The following is a 23,965-nucleotide window of genomic DNA, read 5'->3' as shown; positions in this document are numbered from 1 at the left end:
TATTGAAATCTTTCTTTCCTATAATGTGAAATCCAAAATGAAGCCAAACACTCAACTTAAACATGTCAGAAGCATTTAGTATAGGACTCTCTCAATCAGTACTAATATATGCAGCTTGCTGTTATTAGGAATTTATAAAGAATGTATTTGGTTACACAACTAACAAATTACTTCTACACTTCCACAGATACCACAACACAAACGGCAGAACTGTTGTATAGTTTCATACGCCTATCCTCAACATACTAATGATGGATCACAATGAAAAATGTTAAAATGTTAAACATGTTAAAATGTTTTCCCCATTTTCACTTCATTTCTGAATGTTCCATTAACGTGACTGATTATTTTATTGCCTAAGATATATGTGCATGGTAAACATAAAATTACTAGTACTTTCTAACTTAAGATTACAATCTGATGGTAATTCACACATTGTACTTTAATATTTTGTTACTTGGCTTAAAGACAGCTGAATCAGCATGGAAAGAGTTTTGTAATAGTGTATCACAAGACCATGTAAATGATAAGCTCTTTACATAAATAAATACACACACACCAGAATGACTAAAAAGGAAGAAAATGAAAAAGAAATAAAAGTCACTGTCACAGTGAGGCATTATACAGACATATTGCTCTTGTATAAAGGAGCCCCATGAGTGTTTCCTGTCGCACTTCTGGTAAATAATTTGTTGTCTGAAAGTACTTAGTATTAGTGTGTCAGAGAGAGAATGTGTGGCATGGTTCATAATGGAACATAGTTATGTTTTATTTTCTTGTTTGCTACTACCTCCAGGGGCCAAAAGTGTGTCCCATAACCAAACCTGCCCTTTTAATTAGCTTGTTCATTTTGTAGGCCTCTCCTCAAGTGATGTTACCAGCCTAGCACACCACAGCATAGAAAATGATACTGGCCATCACAGTGTTGTAGAAGATGTGAAGGATGGAACTACCTAAATTAAAGGTACACAGTCTCCTTAGAAAAAAAGAGCCTGCTCTGCCCTTTCTTATATAGTTCCTCTGTGTTACAAGCCCAACCTATCATTAATATGGACCCCCAAGTACTTATAAAAGTGACTAGACATGGAGGCTCATTGATGTGGCAAAACTCAATAACCAATTTCTAGTTTTGGCTCATGTAAAATTGCAAACAATTCATTCTGCACCAAGAAACAAAGTTCTTCACTTGACTCCTACAGTATAACAAGTATAATATTTTTGTCTCATTTGTTTAACTGGTTTCTCTTTATCTACTTTTAGGACTTGAGTGAAAATCTGATGATGTTTTAGGTCATATTTATGCAGAAATATAGAAAATTCTAAAGGGTTCACAAACTTTCAAGCACAGCTGTATGCTCTCTCTCTCATCCCCCCTTTCAATACACCCCACAAGTGTAGAATCACTTCAGAATTTCTACAAGTAACACTGCATGTTGCTATATAATATATTATCTCTATATATAATCTTCATTTGGATCTTGATCTTTGTTTGTCCGCGAATGAATTAGAAGAAGCACTAGATGGCAGTAGAGAGACAGCTAAAACATAGGCATTGCATTAAGAATCTCCTCCAGGCTTGTACTACTGAAGACTGTAGTACTCCAGTCACACCTCAAAACACAGACGTTCAAACTAAACAAATTGTTGTGCTTTAAATTAACTAATCTTTATATATAATCTTCATTTGGATCTTGATCTTTGTTTGTCCATGAATTCCACGCATGCGTAGACCACCTTCCAGTTTAGTATGTTGTTGTTACTCACGGATGTCAACAATGTGCCGGAATAACGAAAGGGGTGGTGGACAGTGTTACGCTAGTTAGCTCCTGAGGCCTGGTTAGAGAATGAGATTGCCGAAGATAAAAGGTACGTGCCTACGTAACATATGAATGAAAGAAAGACAGTGGGCAAAATGAATGACAACGTAACAGCACGTTCCGGAAATTATTATTGTTACGTTGTAGCCGGCGAGTGCTGCGCGTCTCACAGTTGTACCGTGGCTTGCTCACATGTCAGTGAAGTGATCCCTATTTATGCTTTAAAGAGCCTGGATACCTATGTGTCCCCCTTTTATAACCATTTCTCCGTGTACATTGCCTTACTCTTTGGATTGCCACAAAGCAACCTGCGAGATTGGAGAAAGGTTGAGCAGAGATCGTGAGAGGAAATGAGAGCGTCGTGAAAACGAGATGGACTGTGAACGGAGAGAAGTAGAAATGCTCCTACACCACCACATAATTACTATTCGGACAGTGATTCTGAGTAGGCCGTTCCTATCAAATCAATGTCCAAGGGTTTTCTTTTGCAATTTTGTTTCCCTTATAAAAAATCATAATGCTGTGCAACGAAGGGCCCAGTTCATGACTGGCAGCCGCGTTTAAACAGGGAGCCCTTCACAGACAACTTTAACACGTGCAACGTAGTTGGGCGCAAATGGCTAGTATATATATATATAATATAATAAAATAAAATTATATTATATTTTATATATATATATATATATATATATATATATACACACACACACACACACATATACATACACAAAAGTGACACTACTTACATCAAGACTGTCTCTTTCAAAGAAACATCCCACTATGATATCTTTATGTCCTCCAAGAGCATAATATATTAGATTCTCCCACCGTTCTGCTCCAAACACCCATGTTGTCATGTCTTTACTTCCAACAACAAAGCATCTATTGTTTAAAAAAAATGAAAACATCTTTCAGATATTTTTTAAAACTTCTAAGTATATTATCCATATACATTAAGGCTATATAACAACTGGATACTTCCATCCATCCAACCTTCACTAGTGTTTACAATGTTGGGGTGCCACAACTTGTTCCACTAGCACCACTCAAAAGCGAGAAACCGGACCTGGGGGGGTATTTTTCATACGTGGATTACTTGTTTAGCCAGATGTAATTGTTGACGATTTGGCATGATCCTGGATCTGTCGGTTTTTCGAAACTCTTGCTGGATGTGTTGTCATAGCAACACATTCTAATCCTCAAACCTGCTTGTAGCAGGTTTGTTCGATGTAAACAAGGATTAGCTCACACACTTAAGTGTCCGTGCGTGGAATTCATTTAGTCATGACTTCACCGTTCATGAATGAGCGACCAATTGATATCGGTACGCAAATTATAAGAAGAGAATTTCATATAGAGAGGGTTTTGCGCGATCGGCAAGATCCTTTAGTGCTCCCGGAGGAAATTCTTTTCGAAAGATACCACTTTAGCCGAGGGGGAATATTGTACCTCAAAAATTTATTAGGACCTTATATTCGAAGTCAAACTCGGCGAAGTCGGGCTCTCACAACCACACAGACAGTGTGCATTGCTTTGAGGTTTTTTGCAAGCGGCACTTTTTTTATATACTGTACGCGATGCGGAAAATCTATCTAAAAGTGCAGTTTGCCAGGCAATTCGTAAAGTCTGTTTGGCTCTGAAATATTTCCTTCAGGTTTTCATAGTGTTTCCTGGACACCTGCGTGTACAGACAAAAGAGGCATTTCATGCCATTGCAGGTAGGTAATACACAGGTAAAAACACCCACAGTTCCATGAAGAATCTCACAATCAGCCTAACATTCTCATTACCCAGGATTTTCAAATGTGATTGGGGCACATGGGACTGATCACAGTGGAATTTGATCAAACATTATTTGGAAAATGTACCTCTCCTCCTGATGAATAATCAGACACAGTGTCTTCCTCAAATATTTGACCTTTGTCAATATCTCGTTGGTCAGACACAGGTTTTAGGGATATGACATTCCCTGCAAGTGAACCAACAAAAAAAGAGGGCTATATGGAACCTACCTATGGCACACATTGAGGACAAATATATGCAATGACCATCCTTTACCTGAAATGAAGTCACCACTGCATCCTGCCACTGGTTCTGAGGAGGAGCTTCCCCTTGGAATGCCCTCAGAAACAGGGCGATTGGCATTTTGCTGGAGAGCCAACTCTTCTGCAGGGGTTAGGTCTGGACCGCGTGGACCTCCACCTGTTTTTTGCTTGTCTGCCTTCTTATTAGCTTTAAAATGAATGTTCTTTACATTATATATGATTCTTTATGTCAACAATTCTTTAAATAGTTATATACCAATATTTACCAGTTTGTAGTATATTCTTGTACTTCACTTTAACCTGTTCCTGTGTTCTCTTTGTGCTCACATTTGATCTGGAATTATGACATATTAAATAATAATTAATCTGACACATAGGAAATGAAACGCTGCTTTCAGTAAGTACAATGCACATGCGTTTAATTTGTCGGCCATTTTTTGCCAGGTGTCTTTTCTGGTTTGGGCTGCTTTTACAGTGTTACCCTTTGTGCATATTAAATCTTGAAATTCTTCATGTCCTTCGAATAAAAGGTCTTGCTCCGCTTGTGTGAAAAAAAAAATGTGCCCGTTCTTTCGTCATTTTGTTACAGCCTATCAAAGACTGGCTGATCATGTTTTTTAGACTCAATATATATGGGCTTTTCACTCAGCGCGGGCGGGCGCGCGCATTCATCTCGGATGATTAGATCCAGCTAGACTAATCTACTACATGGCTGCATTTGAAAAACCGACTTATCCTGGATGAGTTTCACTAGCATTAACTCATCCAAGATCAGGCATCTGATCTCGGATGATTTAAGCAACGTACGGAAAATACCCCCCTGGATACTACACCATTCAATGTCAAAGAAAACTACATACAGTATATACCCATACTCACTCACACAGGGCCAATTAAGGCCACCAATTAACCAAACATACTCATCTTTTTAATGTGGAAGGAATATTAGAATGTCCAGGTAGAAAAATACCTCATGCAAACACAAAGAATATGTAAACTTCACACAAGCAGTGCCTGAATCAGGATTTGAACCAAGGATTCTAAATCATAAATTAAAATGTAAAAAATTAACTTCGTAAACAACATAATGAAAATATAAGTTACAATGCAATGCATCAACACATAAAAATAAACTACTTACTTAGAATCATCGGTCCAGTCGATGCATGTCATCTCATCATATGGACCATAATAGCTCTTATCAAGCACAAAGGCATTAAATTCTCTTCTTTTCCCGGGGGCATAATACATAAGAGCTACATTATCCTTTGTGACAACAAATTTTCTAAATAGAGAACAATAACAAACAATTCGTCAATGAACTGCTCCATATCTAAAAAATAAGGGATCAGGGCATAGGGTGCTACTTTTTTTTTTTTTTATTACACACACATGTATATTTATAAAGACACACACAGCCAGACACACAGATCAGCCACAAAATTAAAACCACTGACAGGTTAAGTGAATAACATTTGATTATTTAATTACAATGGCACTTGTCAGTGGGAGGTTTATATTAGGTAGCAAGTGAACAGTCAGTTCTTGAAGGTAATGTGTTGGAAGTAGAAAAAAGGGCAAGCCTAAAGATTTGAGTGAGTTTGACAAGGGCCAAATTGAGATGGCTACACAACTGGGTAAGTGCATTTCCAAAATGGGAGGTCTTGTGTGGTGTCCCCAGTATGCAGTTGTTACTACCTACCAAATGTGATCTGTGGAAAGACAACTGATGAACCGAAGACCGAAAAATCAGCGCCCAAGGTTCATTGATCTGTGTTGTTAGCAAAGGCCAACCCATCTGGTAAAATCCCACAGATGAGCTACTGTAGCACAAATTGCTGAAAAACTGAATGCTGGCCATGAGAAAAAGGTATCAGAACACACAGTGCATTGCAGTTTGATGTGTATGGGGCTACATAGCCGCAGACCAGTCACAGTTCCCATGCTGACCCCTGTCCACTGCCAAAAGTGCCTACAATGGGCACTTGAGTGTTAGAACTAGACCAATGAATAATGGAAGAAGGTGGCCTGGTCTGATGAATCATGTTTTCTTGTAGATCATGTGAACAGCCAGGTGCATGTGCATTGTTTACCTAGGGAAGAGATAGTTGCAAGATGCCCTATGTCCGAAAGGCAAGCCAGTGGAGGCAGTGTGATGATATGGGCAAAATTCTGCTGGGAAACCTTGCTACGTGGCATTTAAAGCCTTTTCTTGCTATATGCGGAATATACACAGATGCACAGGGCCCCCAAATCCATTAGGGCCCCCCCAAAGCTGCAACTTCAGCCTAATATATATGAAAAGTATTAACATTACCTGTCTGTTTGTTGCCAGCTAAGCCCCATCTATGTTTAAATTTAAATGTAGGATATAAACAAAACTAAGCTGCAATGATAAGGAAGCTTTGGCTTGAGTTTGTGGGGTAATCAGTTCAAAATCAATGATTATCACTAGGCTGTCTTGTTGCACAATGAGTGACGTCTACTGACAGGTATAATAGGATGAATCACTGATAACTGCAAATCACGTCAGGATGAAAATAACAGTAGCCAAGGCCACATTGATACCTAAGACGGCATTAAATGGCTTATCCCTCTGGTGCTGAAAAATGTAAAAGGAAGAAACTTGAAGAAGAAAAATGTGCACAGAAAAAAGGTAAAGTATTTGTTAAAGATGTTGCAATGAATCAGAGGTGGGAAGTAACAAAGTAAAACCACTTTGATACTGTTCTTAAGTAGAATTTTCATGTATGCTATCTGTATCTTTGACTGTTTTATTTGTTTAAGACTTTAACTCGCTACATTTCAAAGAAAAAATCTTTGCTCCAACAATAAAAGAATATCCATACAGAATATACAGGAATCTAGGTCAGATAATTTTATTAAATTATTTGCATATATATGCAAAATTGAGGGACAATCCCATTATTTATTTGCACATTTTACATCTTTGATTTCTTCATATACAAAACATTAAGTACGCTGGAGAGATGCAAAAGGTACAGCACAGGCAGCAACTGTGGTGATTTAAACAGTGAAGACAGGGTCAAACCAATATCTAGCAACACCAGACTTATTAATGAGATCAAAGTTACAAATAGGTCAGCAAATATGCCCCATATGAGTGGTTGGTACAAAAATAAGCCTTGGTGAATGTATTGTCTTTTGTGCCAGCCATAAAAACATGAGGTGATGGCATTCAAAATTCACCCTGCGAACTTAAAAAACAATAGAGGTAAGCATGCTTACATGAACTTTTGTTTGACTTGCTGTTTGGATACATTGACTATTAAAATAACTAAAATCAATTAAAATAAAACTATGAATATTAGAGAAATATGATTTTTCAATGGCATCATTGGGATAGGCCACTAAGTTAATCCAGATATGGTGAGTGCGTGCAAAACAGACTTTTATTTAAGTTGATAAACATCCACCCACGTAGTAGTGAAACAGGACAAACTTTAAAAATCAATAAACAAACAGGTATCGCTAGCTAAGCGGAGACAAGGTGCACTTCAAAATGCATAGGTACACCGGCTTGAAAGAAGGCTGGTGCATGAGTGAGGAGGGCCCTGCCCGGCTCCCCACTCCTGATGTCACGCTTCCCCCTACCCATGGCCCGTAGCCTCTGTCTCAGATTAGTGCGAATATATTGCTCCAGCCAGCAAACTGTGATTCTTAGCGCAATGAGATAAGTCGCAAAATCAATCAGAATTTTCAAGCAAAACAACCCGATTTAAATCAGTTAAGTAGTTCTCTCGTTCACTAGCTAAGTGAAGGCAAGGTACGCCCCGAGGCTGGCATGTGAGTGAGGAGGGACCCGCCCCCCCTCCTCAGCATGCTGCATCTCTCAGATTCGTGCAAAAAGATCAGTACCATAAGCAAACTATGACACAGCGCAATGAGAGAAGTCGCAAAATCAACCAGAACGCTCAAGCAAATTATAGAAAATAAACAGATCTAAATCCGTTAAGTAGGTCTCTCATGAAAAGCGTACAGACATACAGACAGACAAACAAACGTTGGATTTTATATACAGATATATATATACATATATACAGATATATATATATATATATATATATATATATATATATATATATATACACACACACACACACATATATAGGCTAATGTTGATAATGATGAGATATGAGGAGAGAATTAACTGAAATGAAAGCCAAAGATAAATTCAAGCCCAATTAATTTTAATATTAATTAATTGAAGATTAGTTATCAGATTTATAAGTAATTTATATGACTTCTTGACAGATTTTTCTAACTGAAGTACTTAATGCGTGCTTATTTCCACTGTATTTCTCATTATGTCTTTTCACTTTTGCCAATTGAATTAAATAACTGTTTATTAAACATCTTTCTGACACCTGATTCTTAATCAGAGCAATTTTTAACTAAAGGAAATTTTTGCTTTTATACTCATACTAGCTGTCCCCCGCGGCTCCGCCCGCGTAGTAGTGAAACAGGACAAAGTTTAAAAATCAATAAAAAAATTTTTAAAAGAATGTACTAATTTGTATTGAGAAGAATTTATATTGATAGCTTTAGTATCAGACGTCCTCTTGATATACAATATTTTTGGTTTTGATATCGGGGCAAGAAAGTAGCTGTGATCTCTTTGCCAAAAATGTAAAAAGTTGGAAAGATATCTCTGGCCAAGCAGAAGGCAGGTATGCTTCAATGTCAAATGTTGCCACTGTATCTGATCTTGTTCAGCTCTGATGGAAGAGCGTCCCCCACGTAGGAAGAAGAGCATGCGACCGTGATATCCAATGAGCAGGTACCTTCTAAAACACACATAGATGTGATCTCTCTCTCAAAAACATCAAATGTTACTCTTTAACAATCTCTAGATGATAACGTCTGCTGAACAGACAGGTATCGCTAGCTAAGCGGAGGCAAGGTGCACTCCAACACGTGGTGAGAGGTAAAGAGACTTGAATGGAGGCTGGTGCGTGAGTGAGGATGGCCCTGCCCGGCTCCCTACTCCTGAGGTCCTGCCTCACCCTCCCCTCAGCCTGCAGCCTGTCTCTCGGATTCGCACGAATAAATCGGTGCCACAACCAAACTATAGCACTTAGCACAATGAGAGAAGTCGCAAAATCAACCGGAATGTTCAAGCAAATTATAGAAAAAAACCTGATCTAAATCCGTTAAGTAATTCTCTCGTGAAAAGCAGACAGACATACAGACAGATGTTGGATTTTACATATACAGAGAAATATAAGAACATGTACTTTTATACTTTTTCTTGAATAAATATGATTAACAAGTACTTTGACTTTTACCAGAGTATTTTTATAGATGAGGACTTACACTTTTATATAAGTAATTAATTTCTGTACTTCTGCCACCTCTGCAATGGGTAAATCTTTAAACTGACCTCTCATGTCTCTCACTCTCTTTCTGATTGCTGATTGTTGCGATGATAATGATCGTCTCCCTCTAAATCATTAATTTACTCATTTTTATTACTTTAAAAAGATAAAAGCAGTAGTAGTCTGAAAGAGACAACTTTGAAATTGAGCGCATGCTTTAAAAGGACATTCTATATGCAATGTTTAGTTATACTTATTAAAAAAAAAAAAAAAACTTATTAATGTGACATAACTGAAAATTTGAGGAAAATATAGAGGAGCCCCATTGTTTACCATTTATTGTAATTTTCAGTATGTTTAAATTGCTTGGGTTAACATGAGATAATTAATTTGAATTATAGATTTTCAAATCTAGACTGCTTTCTGGTTAAAGTGTAACAGATCATCATTTTAAAGGATTTGAATCACCCCACCCCCTCAACCATAGTTTTACAAAATAGGGCCCCTAAAAAGCAAGAATGGGCCCTGGTGGCATTCATGTGGATGTTACTTTAACGCATCTTACCTACCTAAAGATTGTTGCAGACCACATTCACCCCTTCAAGGCAAAAGAATTCCCTAATGGCAAAGGCCTCTTTTAGAAGAATAATGCAACCCTGCAAAAACTGTTCAGTTATGGTTTAAGGATCTTGTTAGAGATCAAGTCAGAGAGTTCGAGGTGTTGACTTGGTCTCCAACTTCCCCAGATCTCAATCTGATCGAGCATCTGTGGGATATGCTGGTAAAACAAGTCAGATCAATGGAGGCCCCACTTCATAAATTACAGGACTTGAAGGATCTGCTGCTAACATCTTGGTGCCACAAAACACCTTCAGAGGGCCTAGTGTTGAGGAGTCCATGTCCCAACAGTTCAGTTGAATCATTACAAACGGAAATGGATAGAATAAAGGCTTGGACAAATTTGAGCCAGGTTAAATATAATGTAAAATAAAATGCATAGAAAATTTAAATGTAATATTTGAACACACCATGGAAATTTTGAAACTTTAAAGTACACATTATGAGCAGGACCTAGTGGTCATAAAGGACTCATCACTGCCAACTTGAAGACAATGTACAGAAGCCATTAAAAAGGCCAAAGAGATGATGGGTTATACAGTCCGATGTGTGGAAAACAACTTGCAAGTTACGCTTTTTAAGGCCACATCTCAAGTACTGTGTGCAGTTTTGGTCTCCATTTTACAAATAAGACATACACATACAAAAACTTGTTAAAGGCAGATTTCGTACAAAGTTTTTCTTCACACAGAGAACCACTGACACATGGAATAAATCAGCAAATGGCAGCAGGCAGTAAGACTGGGGTGTTTCAAAACTCTCAGTGTTACATGCAAAAATAAATCTTTCTTTAACATGTAAATCAAACACTTGACTATCTAATCTACTTGTGCACTCAATCTAGATAGACAGATAGATAGATATACTTTATTAATCCCAAGGGGAAATTCACATACTCCAGCAGCACCTTACTGATACAAAAAAAAATTATTAAAGATTGATAATAATGCAGGTAAAAAACAGACAATAACTTTATATAATGTTAACGTTTACCCCCCCAGGTGGAATTGAAGAGTCGCATAGTTTGGGGAAGGAACGATCTCCTCAGTCTGTCAGTGGAGCAGGACAGTGACAGCAGTCTGTCTCTGAAGCTGCTCTTCTGTCTAGAGATGACACGGTTTAGTGGATGCAGTGGATTTTCCATAATTGATAGGAGCCTGCTGAGCGCTCGTCGCTCTGCCACAGATGTCAAACTGTCTAGCTCCATGCCAACAATAGAGCCTGCCTTCCTCACCCGTTTGTCCAGGCGTGAGGCGTCTTTGTTCTTAATGCTGCCTCCCCAGCACACCACCGTGTAGAAGAGGGCACTCGCCACAACCGTCTGATAGAACATCTGCAGCATCTTATTGCAGATGTTGAAGGACGCCAGCCTTCTAAGGAAGTATAACCGGCTCTGTCCTTTCTTACACAGAGCATCAGTATTGGCAGTCCAGTCTAATTTATCATCCAGCTGCACTCCCAGGTATTTATAGGTCTGCACCATCTGCACACAGTCACCTCTGATGATCACGGGGTCCATGAGGGGTCTGGGCCCCCTAAAATCCACCACCAGCTCCTTGGTTTTGCTGGTGTTCAGTTGTAGGTGGTTTGAGTCGCACCATTTAACAAAGTCCGTGATTAGGTCCCTGTACTCCTCCTCCTGCCCACTCCTGATGCAGCCCACGATAGCAGTGTCATCAGCAAACTTTTGCATGTGGCAGGACTCAGAGTTGTGTTGGAAGTCCGATGTATATATGCTGAACAGGACCGGAGAAAGTACAGTCCCTTGTGGCGCTCCTGTGTTGCTGACCACAATGTCAGACGTGCAGTTCCCAAGACGCACATACTGAGGTCTGTCTTTAAGATAGTCCACGATCCATGCCACCAGGTATGAATCTGCTCCCATCTCTGTCAGCTTGTCCCTGAGGAGCAGAGGTTGGATTGTGTTGAAGGCGCTAGACAAGTCTAGAAACATAATTCTTACAGCACCACTGCCTCTGTCCAAGTGAGAGAGGGATCGATGTAGCATATAGATGACGGCATCCTCCGCTCCCACCTTCTCCTGATATGCAAACTGCAGAGGGTCAAGGGCGTGTTGAACCTGTGGCCTCAGGTGGTGAAGCAGCAGCCTCTCCATGGTCTTCATCACATGTGATGTCAGAGCAACAGGCCGGAAGTCATTCTCTCAGAGCATTCTCAGCCTCCGGGGTCCACTTCCTGAATGATCGTGTGGTTGCAGGTAGAACCCTCACTTTTGGTTTGTAGTGAGGCTGAAGCAGAACCAGGTTATGATCTGCTTTCCCAAGCGCAGGCAGCGGGGTGGCGCTGTATGCGTCTTTAACGTTTGCATACAGTAAATCAATAGTCTTATTTCCCCAGGTGTTACAGTCCACATACTGGGAGAAGGCAGGTAATATTTTGTCCAGCGTCACATGGTTAAAGTCTCCAGCGATTAGCACAAGCGCCTCAGGGTGCTGTGTTTGTAACTTAGCAACAGCAGAATGGATGATGCACTCGCTGTCTCCACGTCCGCCTGAGGAGGTATGTACATGATGACAACAATGACGTGTCCAAACTCCCTGGGCAAGTAATAGGGACGCAAACTTACGGCCAACAGTTCGATGTCCCTGCAGCAAGTGGAGACTTTGACGTTAACATGTCCAGAGTTACACCACCGTGTATTAACAGAGAGTGAGTCCTCCTCCTTTGTGCTTCCCACAGGTACTTGCGTCTCTGTCCGCTCTAACTGTGCTAAACCCGGGTAGCTCCACGTTAGCATCTGGGATGGTGGTAGTTAGCCACGTTTCGCAAAAACACAACACACTGCATTCTCTGTAGGTTCTGACATTTTTCACCAGCGCAGCCAGTTCGTCGAACTTATTTGAGATGGAGTTCACATTCCCCAGAATCACAGAAGGCACCGAAGGCTTAAAACGCCACTTTCTCGCAAGCCGCTTCATTTTTAGCTTATTGCCAGCTCTGCTGCCACGATACCGCCTTCTTACCTCGTCAGGTAAATAGGGAACCACAACGGCACTGGCATTTGTTCTCAGCGCTCGGAGTACTTGAGTAGATGAGTCTCGGCGTGTAAAAATCCATGCCCACATTGTAAAAGTAAGTGTGTCCAGGGAACAACCACATAAAATAAAGTGATAGGAGTGATCAATAAATAATAATAGAAAAATAAAAGTAGAAAAGTACACATACACATACAGTCATATACGGAGCTGCTGAAAAGGCTGCCACTCTCGGTGGCGCCAGATGTACTGGAATCTAAAACTTGATCCAAGTTTTTAAATTTCAAATTTAATACCATATCCAGATCTGATGAGGGGAATTAATATGAGAGCTTAGACAAGTCCATCTATTCATCATCAGGCTTAATGTATGTCAAGGTAATCTGAAAGAATCATAAATTACCCTTAACACTAGAACCATCATGCATTTTCTCTGTATTAAACTGCTAAGGCTACTCTTAAGTGGTGTATGAATCATTTTGTTTTAATCCAATCCGAATAGGGCAGGAACTCAACTAAACTTTATTAAACTGAATGCTAAAAACCAAGGTCAAGTATAGTTATACAGTATGTGCCAGTAATATGGAAATTCAGGAAACAGACTTGGCTTGTTGGGTGAATTCACGTTCAGGTTAGGTTTTTTTTTTTTATTTGACAAACCATCAGCTGCCAATTTGTAGCTGTTTTAAGAAATTTAAAGAAGCACACCATCATCAGTTCTTTAAAAAGTTTATTGAGAGCTGACTGCTTTTATACCTGAATCTGAAAACTAAAAATCTGTGACACACACAAACAGATTACAAACAATGCTCAAAGACAACTTTAGCATTATGAAAATCACATGTAGAATGCTGCCACCTCACTAACTTAAACAAGAAGGATAATCCAGCAGAAACACGAGGACCTTTTAGGATGCCTTTCTTTAGGATGCCTTTCTCTATGATGCCACAATTTCATTTTACATTCTCTTGCGGTCTTCCAGAAATGTTTGTTTTTGGAAACAGTTCAGGGTAATCGCAAAGCAAATATGTTAACTTGCAAACTAATAATAGTTTCTGGATTTATGAGTGGCTTGGAATTGTATTTTCAATAAAATAAATGATGGACATCTTCACTTTCTGAACTGTTCTTGTTGGACAACCTGTGGCGACTGTAGATTCATTAAAGAACTGCAGCTAATGTTTGAGTGAGGTCACGAGTTTGGAATTAATTATCCAACACTTCCACAACACCTGGGTATCAACATTCAATGGCATTGCTGGTGGTGGAATAGGGGGTATTTTGTGTAAAAAAGAAAATAAAAATATCATCGATCACATTTTCGGAATAAGTTTCAAAGTTGCAATAACATGGGCATTTGAAATACATCAATTGAGGAAAAGTCAAGAAAGGACAGAAGTGTGACATCCACACTGATGAAATAATTAAAGATTAAAAAACACAATGTCAATTGGCATCAATTGTGGCACTTCTAGTGTTAAAGTGAAGGTGAAAAACAATGTGTGGCTACAGCAGGAACTTGTGCATGTTCAGTCCTTGGCGTTTCACATTAATCCACTCTGTTGTTTTATAAAAACAAACAACGTTTATTTTCCATGTTATATATTTCCACAGTCAAAATGAAACTGAAGATAGACACGGTAAGAAAACCGTGTGTTTCAAAAGACCTATTAATCCACGGACAAACTTACAATAACTTCCTAGTTCCCATAACTCCCGCTACCCAGAACCCCTTCTTAAAATAACAATACCCCATTAAAACTGAATAATTATCTAGTCCTATTCTTTAAGTATAAACTAATCTTGAACTACAAAAATAAATTTAACATATTCTCAAATTAACTAAATATAAAAATGTTAAAACAGAACTTGGCTCATACATAAAGGATTAACAAAAAACACAAAGTAAAAGATGTACGTCACCTGCCATCAGGAGAAAAGGAAATGCAGTGCACAGGCTTGTGGAAATTGAAGTGGTTCAGCACTGCTCTCGTGGTGAGACTAACAAGCAAAGCCTCTCCATCTTCAAGATAAAAAATGTAAAAGAAATAAAGATAATGCAAATATTTTATCCAAGAAATAAAGTTTTGTTTCTGGTCCAATTCACAATAAAGTATTTCTTGGCCATCCCATAACTGTATATATTTTAGTTATATCACCATAAGACTTTAAGTAAATTTATTAGTGTGGTGTGTGCAGAGATTGTCAAATATCCTGGTTGTGGAATTACCATAAAAGGGATTTGTGAAAAACAACTCCAACTACACCGGTTGATAGTACAACAGATACAGTCAGGAGTGCACAAAAGACTTTTATTTGATAGTTTTAAACAGTAGACTGAAACAGAAAAGTTATAGTCAAGTGAGAGGAGGAGAAAAACAAGCATACCATTTAATTTTCCTGACCCATTGTCATCAATGATGTTCATAGATCATATTATTATTCAAACATTCTTTTTTAATATAATTTTGGTCATACCATAAATTATAAATTTAAAAATTCATTGTTAATTACACCGCTAGGGAATTAGTTAAATTCAATAATAGTACAGTGCTAAGGTTCATGACTAACAGCACAAAATTTAGTATCAATTGACCAACTTGCTCTTATCTTTCATTTTAATTCCATTCCTTCCTTCCTTCCATTTACCTGCTTTGTTTGCATCTTGTTCCTATGGCTGTTTGTTCTTCAACATACTCTTCTGAATTAATCTAAAATGTAACCTGGTCTCTCATGAAACGTTTTTCAGTAATATGCAGTATTTTCTGCACCTGCTTATTTTAAAACAAAAACAGGGTTTCATGGGACTAAAGATTATCCCAAACGTATTGGTTAAAAAACAAGGAAACAACCCTAAATGGGTTCTTAGTCTTTCACAAGGCATACTGTCTCGTGCAAAATAAATGTACAGATGCCAATCATCTATTACACTACTAGGTAAGATTGTCACCATCTTCTTAAATTGTGTCTTGTCACTCCAGTTTCATCTAATGTTCTGCTTTTTACATCTGTTCTCTATCCCACACTTTCTCCTGCTGAATCTCACTCTCATTCACTGTCGCCATTGTACGATCAGCTACTGCAAAACCTGCTGCAAATACAAAGGAAAATATACCACCAGCAAAACAACAGCCCAAAACTACATATTAAATGGATCAGTCCTCTTAACTGCAGAAAAAAGAAAAGTACACTGGCTCAACACAGAAGAGCACGCCGATAAAATTCCCCAAATGCATTGAAAGCCTTGTTGTGTTTTCTATCACAGTTTAACCAGTGCTTCTGGTGATTTTGTAAAGGGCAAAGTAAACTTGAAAAAATGTGCTTTCAGATGTTGCACCATTCGAAAAAGCATGACTTGTATATATAGTGATGATTACTCTCTGGATTATGAATGGGTTAAACTAGGGAAGTAACAGGCTGGCTAATGTTGGCTAAAAGTTGCTTTATCAAACCAGGTTAGAAACTTATCAGTGTTTTGTGAAAGTACGCTCTGTTGTTCACGTGTGGTCAACAAACATTAGTCAAGTAGATCACAGCATGACAGTTATCGTATCAGAGCAAAAGTGAGTATTAACTCATATAAATCAGTCAATTTTATTTGTATTTATCTATGTATTTATAATAATCAGGCTGCTGGCTGACATCTGTGCTACTAAATGATCACAGTGAACACTACCACTATAAACCTGTCTTTCTTGTAGTTGGTAACAATGTTCCCTCTAAGGAGTTGCATATAGTGAGCAAAAAACATTGTTTATGAGCGACATTTTGTTTAAGCCAAAAATTTATTAGCACCAACTCTGACGGTCGGAGTGAGCGATCGTGCAATAAGTACGAGCGACGCCGTCGGAATGAGCGATCGTGCGGGAAGTATGAGCGACGCTCTGAATTCGTGTGAGCGATTGCTCACGCGCTCAGCTTAGAGGGAACATTGGTTGGTAACTGCAGCTTTTCATTAACTTTGTTAAATTTTTTCAACATGTTTGCACACAACAATGAGCCCAGCAAGGTTAATGAAGAAGAATAAGTGACAACTTTCTTAATTAATGAACAACAGTAATCATGCCTCCTTTACTGCTTTTATATAGAGGAATCCACGCTCATTCTCAGCACCATTGTACTTTACTATAATTCTTTTAGTAAGCTGAACATTATTGGTACTCCAGCCATCATCCAAATCCACTTATCCAGAGAATGGTTGAGGGAATGCTGTAGCATATCCCAGCAAGCATCAGGCACAAGGCAGGATTAATCCCTGGACAGGGCAAAACTCCATCCCTACCTAATTTAGCATCACCAATCCACCAAACCTGTATGTCTTTAGACTGTGGAAGGAAATCGGAACACCTGGACGAAACTCTTGCACACAGCAACCCCAGGTCTCCTTACTGCAAAGCAGAAGCACTACCACTGCAACCACCATGCCTGTTATTGGTACTAAATATGCATAATGTGTCATACTACTTTCTTAACTCAGGGCGGATCTCGATTTTTGTCGAAATTCAGGGGTAGACATATAATCACCTGTAAATGTCAACAAAATTCACCATTACATTTTAGTTTGACTCTTTCTGCTAGAAAGAAAGCTTAATTTATTTTGACCTTGATTTCCTGTGCATGCATGACTTGCGAAGAGCAAATAACCTCTAAAATGTAAATGACATCTGGCGAGAGACCAAAGCAAATGTGCAAAGCAAAATACTACGCAGACGACATTTTGCTAAATTGGACTCTGACTTATTGGACTCTGATTTTGATGCAAGTGATCTGTAGATGGAGATCTAAAGTGAAAGTGAGGTACCAGCATCAGCTGATCGGTCTCCAGCTGGCCATGGTGCTGAACATGTTCATGTAGCTGATGAGCCTACAGCAACGTTTGCCTGGGAGGACCAACACTTACAATAACAAGAGGTACAAACCAGATTGCATCACACTGTGACTGCCCACCAGCCATCCGTGCATTATTGCTGGCCATCGAGCCATACCACACAGCTGCCAGAAACGGCGAACAAGCACCGACAGCTGCCAAGGCACATGGCAACAGATGTTTTATGTTGATTTATGTTTGAAACCATTGCTTTGTGTGCTTTTCGGTAAACTTAGTTTTTTGGAAAAAATATTCAGCCCTCAAAGAGTTAATTATAAACAATAACATGTACTAATGAAACATACCTTTTTGCTTTAATTTTAATGAACTTATTTTTTAATATTTAAAATCCTTAGTTATTTTCACATTCCTTAACCAGCGGCTAAACATTTTAAAGATGCAAAACAAGTCAACAGATGAGCATTTAACTCATGGGTTTCAAACTTCTGTTCATGGACTTTTGACTAAAGTTAATTTCTTAATTAGAAGGTAATACTTGCTCTCAAGCAATCATCTTGTTTAATCTCATAGCTTTGTAATACTCTTATCCTGCCACACTAAACATTTCATAATTGTCCGTTTTCCTTTGTCTTACAGCACCATTCAAATATTTTATGGACTAGGTCAAAAGAAAATCAAGTTAGCTGGTCATCTGTTGCCTTGCTTTGCACCACATCACCGTCTGTCTGATCAAGAAAAAAAGAAACAATTGAGGATTTAAATAAAAAGGAAGACACTTAAAATTAAATCAAAAGCATTATGTTCCATTAATAGCAGTAATGAGTAACTAATTAAAAAAGTGGCTGGAATGACTGAAGCACTTTCAAAGATCCAAGAGGACAATGGGAAAAGGATCTCTCACTCAACATATCAGAAAAGGAGTGGAAGGTAGCAATGCAGAGAATTCACTCGAGCTCCATATGCGCAAAGCATACAATTATTCAACTCAAAATTCTATATCAAGCACATCTGTCTCATTTAAAACTGTACAAATGTTTCCAGGGCAAGATCCAACCTGCGAATGCGGCAATCAAGATCCAGCCTCACTGGGTCACATGTTTTGGGCCTGCAGCAAATTAACATCATTTTGGACAAAACTTTTTAAGTGCCTTTCAGACAGCCTTGTTGTCACAATCCCTTCTAACCCATTAACAGCTGTGTTTGGTGTTCTTCCAGATGGGCTTAAAGTGGAGAAGGACAAATTGTGATTGCCTTTACTACACTATTGGCACGCAGACTTATTTTGCTAAACTGGAAGAATCCTAACTCTCCTCTTTTAAGTCAGTGGGTAACTGATGTTTTATATTATTTGAAATTAGAAAAAATCAAATTCTCACTTAGAGGATCCATGCAGAACTTTTTCAAAACCTGGCAGGATCTAATCAATAATATTTTAGAATAAGCTCTTAAAGCACTGAGGAAGCAGATTTTCTTCCCATTTCTTTTTCTTCTCCATTTATTTTTATCTGCCTATTAAACTCATCAGTTTATTTATTTTTACTAGCTTTAAGTTTTACTCCGTTGGCCATGCTCTCTTTCTCAGGGGTGGAGGTTGATTTGTTTTCAATTCTATTTTTTGTAAAAATTGATCTATTTGTATGGAATGATTACAATAAAATCAATAAAATTAAAAAAAAAATATTGTAATAAAAATATTTTCAAAATTCCATAATAAAAAACAATTCTAGAAATGAACAATAAAATTAAAGCTTATGTATAGTACATGTGGTAAAATAAAACTTTTAAACACTATCTCAAACATCATATCTTACAGAACAAGACAAAAAGAATGAGAATGAATGAGAATGAGAAATTTGAGAACAATAATATAAATAAATTCAAAAACAAATTATTTCTACTACTGAGCACTACATGCGGCCCATAGCAGTCAAACCGTTTCTCCAGTGCATTCTTGGTGCGGTTAGACCCAAAAGGAGCCATGGTACCCTAGCAGCACAATTTATATCTAGTGAGCCCTGTTGTAAGCAAGCCAAAAGCGGTGATTACACCGATGTAGTCAGGTAAGATTAGAATCCAAACAAAGAAAAAGCCATGACTCAATTCTGCCACCCTTTTAAATTTCACACAACTCATCCCCAAATGAAGTGTACATGCGGCATATAACTATGCTAATAGTAGTTGAAACATTCTCAGCTGTATGGTATAGCTGAGCTCTACCTAACATAGGAAAAATATAAAAATGTTTTTCATGAGCATAATGCAGTGAGAAAAACCTTGCTACAAAATACAGTATACTAGTTTATTAAGGTGTGCAACCTGAGCAAAAATGTATTACAATCCCTAGTGTTGCGGGGTGAGAAATGATTCTCAAATGAGAATAAACATCTGGAGAACAACCTGTTAAAAGGGGTGTCGTGAATAGCAGTGAAATGCTGCGCTGCAAAGGCTACATCCATAGGGCTTCTTCCTAAAACACCTGCATGTGTGTTTTAAACTGCTGCTAGGGATAGAGCAAAAGATATTGAACAAAAGACTTGACACTGAGAGAAAACAAAAAGCTAAATTTGTTGTTATCCATTCAGGAGCTCAGTATCACAAGGTAACTGATTATTAATAATTAATTTGTTCATTGTAATGAGCACTGCGACAGTGGAGAGAGTCACACATGCTCACACATAGATTTTCGCAGCTATTGCACTCCACACGTTTGATAAGTGCCTCTGTCTGCTACAGTATCTTTCTGTCATTTTAACCACTGCATCAGTACATGACATAGCATCAGCAAATAGAGCTAAGATAAGCATTGTGGTCTATGGATACAACGTGGTAAAACACTGCACCTCATTGTTCATGGCATTTTGCGTTTCTAATTATACAGTAACGTCCTTAATTATGTGTTTAGACATGAAGTCAGAAGGTGGATGTTGTGAAGCCTCACCTATGCGTCTATTGGTGTTTGGCAGATTTGTTATTCTGGGTGTTTTGAGTACCGATATCTGCATGCCACATCTTCATTATCAGCTCTCTTAACAGCAGTCTTTTTGACGGCGTGTGACACACAATTTACTTACATAGACTCCTGCACTATTGTCATAACACTGAACAACAGAGCACCTGCAGTTCAAAATCACTGTCCCTACTTTGAGTGCCACCTCCATGAAGTATTAGATTAGTTTAGAAATGTAACACTCAGTAAGCCATCTAATTGATCTCTCCCAAGTTTAACTAAAATTCACTCATGTTTGACTATAGACATATATATATATATTATACATCTGGCTTCAGCGAGACTATATAGTCCCAGGAAGATATTTAGAGGTAGAAGTAATTTTAAGATTGGATTTTCAGCATATAGTGAATAGACAGCAACAGCCTGCAACATTGTGTTCACAACAGACAACACATCTTTTGAGACTTTTGCAAAATGCAAAAAAATAAATCAATGTTCTAGAAAGAGAGATAAAGTTTGCTTATTAGTAATTATTAATTGAAAAAGGCAAATGCATAGTATTGCTAATAAAATAAATCCCATATAAGTTTCAAAGTAACACTGAAATTAGAGACTTCCCTTGCTATTTCACACATTTAATTATGAGCCTCTCTCACAAATAACAAGCTGTAGCCTGTCACTGTAAAAACTTTGTATGCTTTTTAGCATTGTCTAATACATACCTTCATCAACCAGAACTGCAAGAGTTCCATTGGGAGATAGTGCTACACAAGTAATATTCTTCTTTGCGGATACTGGAAATGTTTCAGATTTGTTGCTATGGGTTAAAAAAAGGGAAAGCATATTTACAAATCCAAATTTGCTGAATTAATTCATAAGGAATTTGAACTTCTGACCCTATATAAAACACTTGTTAGATTTATAAAAAAAATGCCCAAGTTTCAGTGATAAGTAAACATTAAATAAAACGTATACAGTTGCATGACACTCATCAGTCACTTTTTTTTTAAAATTGTAACCATCAATACCAAGAACAATAAAAAAGTGAACATCACAGCCACGAAAAGCCATGCAACCAAGAGGAGAACCAGGAGATAAATGAGATAAACAGGGGTCATAACAAATGCAAATGTCGAAACCAGAAAAAAAAAAAAAAAAAAAAACATTATATATACAGTCATGGCCGAAATTATTGGCACCCCTGGAATTTTCCCAGAAAATGCACCATTTCTCCCAGAAAATTGTTGCAATTACAAATGTTTTGGTACACACGTTTATTTCCTTTATGTGCATTGGAACAACACAAAAAAACACAGAAAAAAGCCAAATCTGACATAATTTCACACAAAACTCAAAAACCGGGCTGGACAAAATTATTGGCACCCTCAACTTAATATTTGGTTGCACGCCCTTTGGAAAAAATAACTGAAATCAAGCACTTCCTATAACCATCAACAAGCTTGTTACACCTCTCAACTGAAATTTCCAACCACTCTTCTTTTGCCAACTGCTCAAGGTCTCTCAGATTTGAAGGGCGCCTTCTCCCAACAGCAATTTTGAGATCTCTTCATAAGTGTTCAATCGGATTTAGATCCGGACTCATTGCTGGCCACTTCAGAACTCTCCAGCGCTTTGTCTTCAACCATTTCTGGGTGCTTTTAGAGGCATGTTTGGGGTCATTGTCCAGCTGGAACACCCATGACCTCTGACGCAGATCAAGCTTTCTGACACTGGGCCCTACATTGCGCCCCAATATCCTTTGGTAGTCTTCAGATTTCATGATGACTTGCACACAGTCAAGGCATCCAGTGCCAGAGGCAGCAAAACATCCCCAAAACATCTTAAAACCTCCACCATGTTTGACTGTAGTTACTGTGTTCTTTTCTTCATAGGCCTCATTCTGTTTTCTGTAAACAGTAGAATGATGAGCTTTACCAAAAAGCTCTACCTTGGTCTTATCTGTCCACAAGACGTTCACCCAGAAGGATTTTGGCTTCCTCAAGTACATTTTGGCAAACTCCAGTCTGGCTTTTTTATGTTTCTGTGTCAGCAGTGGGGTCCTCCTGGCTTTCCTGCCATAGCGTTTCATTTCGTTCAGATGTCGATGGATAGTTCGAGCTGACACTGTTGCACCCGGAGTCTGCAGAACAGTTTGAATATGTTTTGAAGTTTACTGGGGTTGTTTATCCACCATTCGGACTATCCTTTGTTGCAGTCTTTTATCAATTTTTCTCTTCCGTCCACGTCCAGGGAGATTAGCTACAGTGCCATGTGTTGTGAACTTCTTGATTATGCTGCGCATAGTGGACAAAGGAACATGAACATGGTGCCGATAATTTCTGCCATGATTGTATATATAAACAAAACCTAATTAGAAGTGAAAAAGCCATATGGAAAAAAAGTTTGAAAAACATTTTGAACATGAATGCACTTTTAGAATTCTTTGATGAATCTACAAACTCAGATAAGGAAGTGACAACAATGGCCAAACTTTATACCCCATGACCCCTGATGCGAGGAGTCTGAGTGTCTGGGCTTGCGAGTGTCCTGGATATAAACCAAGATCCAGGCCTTTAATGACCTCTTGGGCACAGCCATCAGCAGTGTGTCTGTTTGCGGAGAGAGTGTTGACCTTGTTCAGATGTTTACTTACCTTGGCAGTGACATTCATGTCTCTGGTGACTCTTCTTGTGAAATCAGTAGACGGATTGGGAGAGCATGGGGGGTCATGAGGTCGCTGGAAAGGGGTGTGTGACGCTCCCGATAGCTATGCAAAACGACAAAGGTCCAAGTCTTTAGAGTCCTGTTGCTTCCTGTCTTACTATATGGTTGTGAGATATGGACGCTATCCAGTGACCTGAGACAAAGACTGGACTCGTTTGGTACTGTGTCTCTCCGGAAAATCCTTGGGTACTGTTGGTTTGACTTTGTGTTGAATGAGCGGTTGCTCATGGAGTTCCGAATGAGGCACATTACATGCATTGTGAGGGAGCGTCAGTTACAGCACGACGGCCATGTGGTGCGTTTCCCCGAGGGTGATCCGGCTCATAAGATCCTCATTGTTGGGGACCCAAGTGGCTGGACCAGGCCAAGGGGTCGCCCACATAACACCTGGCTATGGCAGATAGAGGGTCATTTCCGGAGGGTATGACTGGACCGTGTGTCTGCCTGGGGGGTTGCCAACCAGGATCCCGAGCTGTTTCGACGTGTAGTGGATGCAGCAACGCACTGTACCAGTGCATGCTCCCCAACTTGACTTGACCTGACCCCTGATGTCACTCAATTTATGACCTCTGATAATGGCACTAGCAACTGAATGGCAACTGTCAAACAAAACTGCATAAAATAGTGACAAAACGCACATAAATATTA

General features: G+C 38.7%; 1 protein-coding gene across 1 annotated transcript in view; it reads right to left on the bottom strand.

Annotated features, from left to right (window-relative positions):
• pwp2h (PWP2 small subunit processome component) overlaps positions 1–23,965 on the bottom strand; it is a 60,465-nt gene that overhangs the window by 26,484 nt on the left and 10,016 nt on the right. Inside the window, exons 3-6 of the mRNA XM_028800535.2 lie at positions 21,316–21,410; positions 14,739–14,838; positions 5,004–5,147; positions 2,564–2,699 (exon numbers count right to left, since the gene is read on the bottom strand). Coding sequence (XP_028656368.2) covers positions 2,564–2,699; positions 5,004–5,147; positions 14,739–14,838; positions 21,316–21,410 — 475 coding nt within the window. The remainder of the gene's footprint in view (positions 1–2,563; positions 2,700–5,003; positions 5,148–14,738; positions 14,839–21,315; positions 21,411–23,965) is intronic.

This window comes from Erpetoichthys calabaricus, chromosome 4 (genome assembly GCF_900747795.2).
Source record: "Erpetoichthys calabaricus chromosome 4, fErpCal1.3, whole genome shotgun sequence".
NCBI classification, from domain to species: Eukaryota; Metazoa; Chordata; class Cladistia; order Polypteriformes; family Polypteridae; genus Erpetoichthys; species Erpetoichthys calabaricus.
This window is presented reverse-complemented; position numbering and strand designations above follow the sequence as displayed.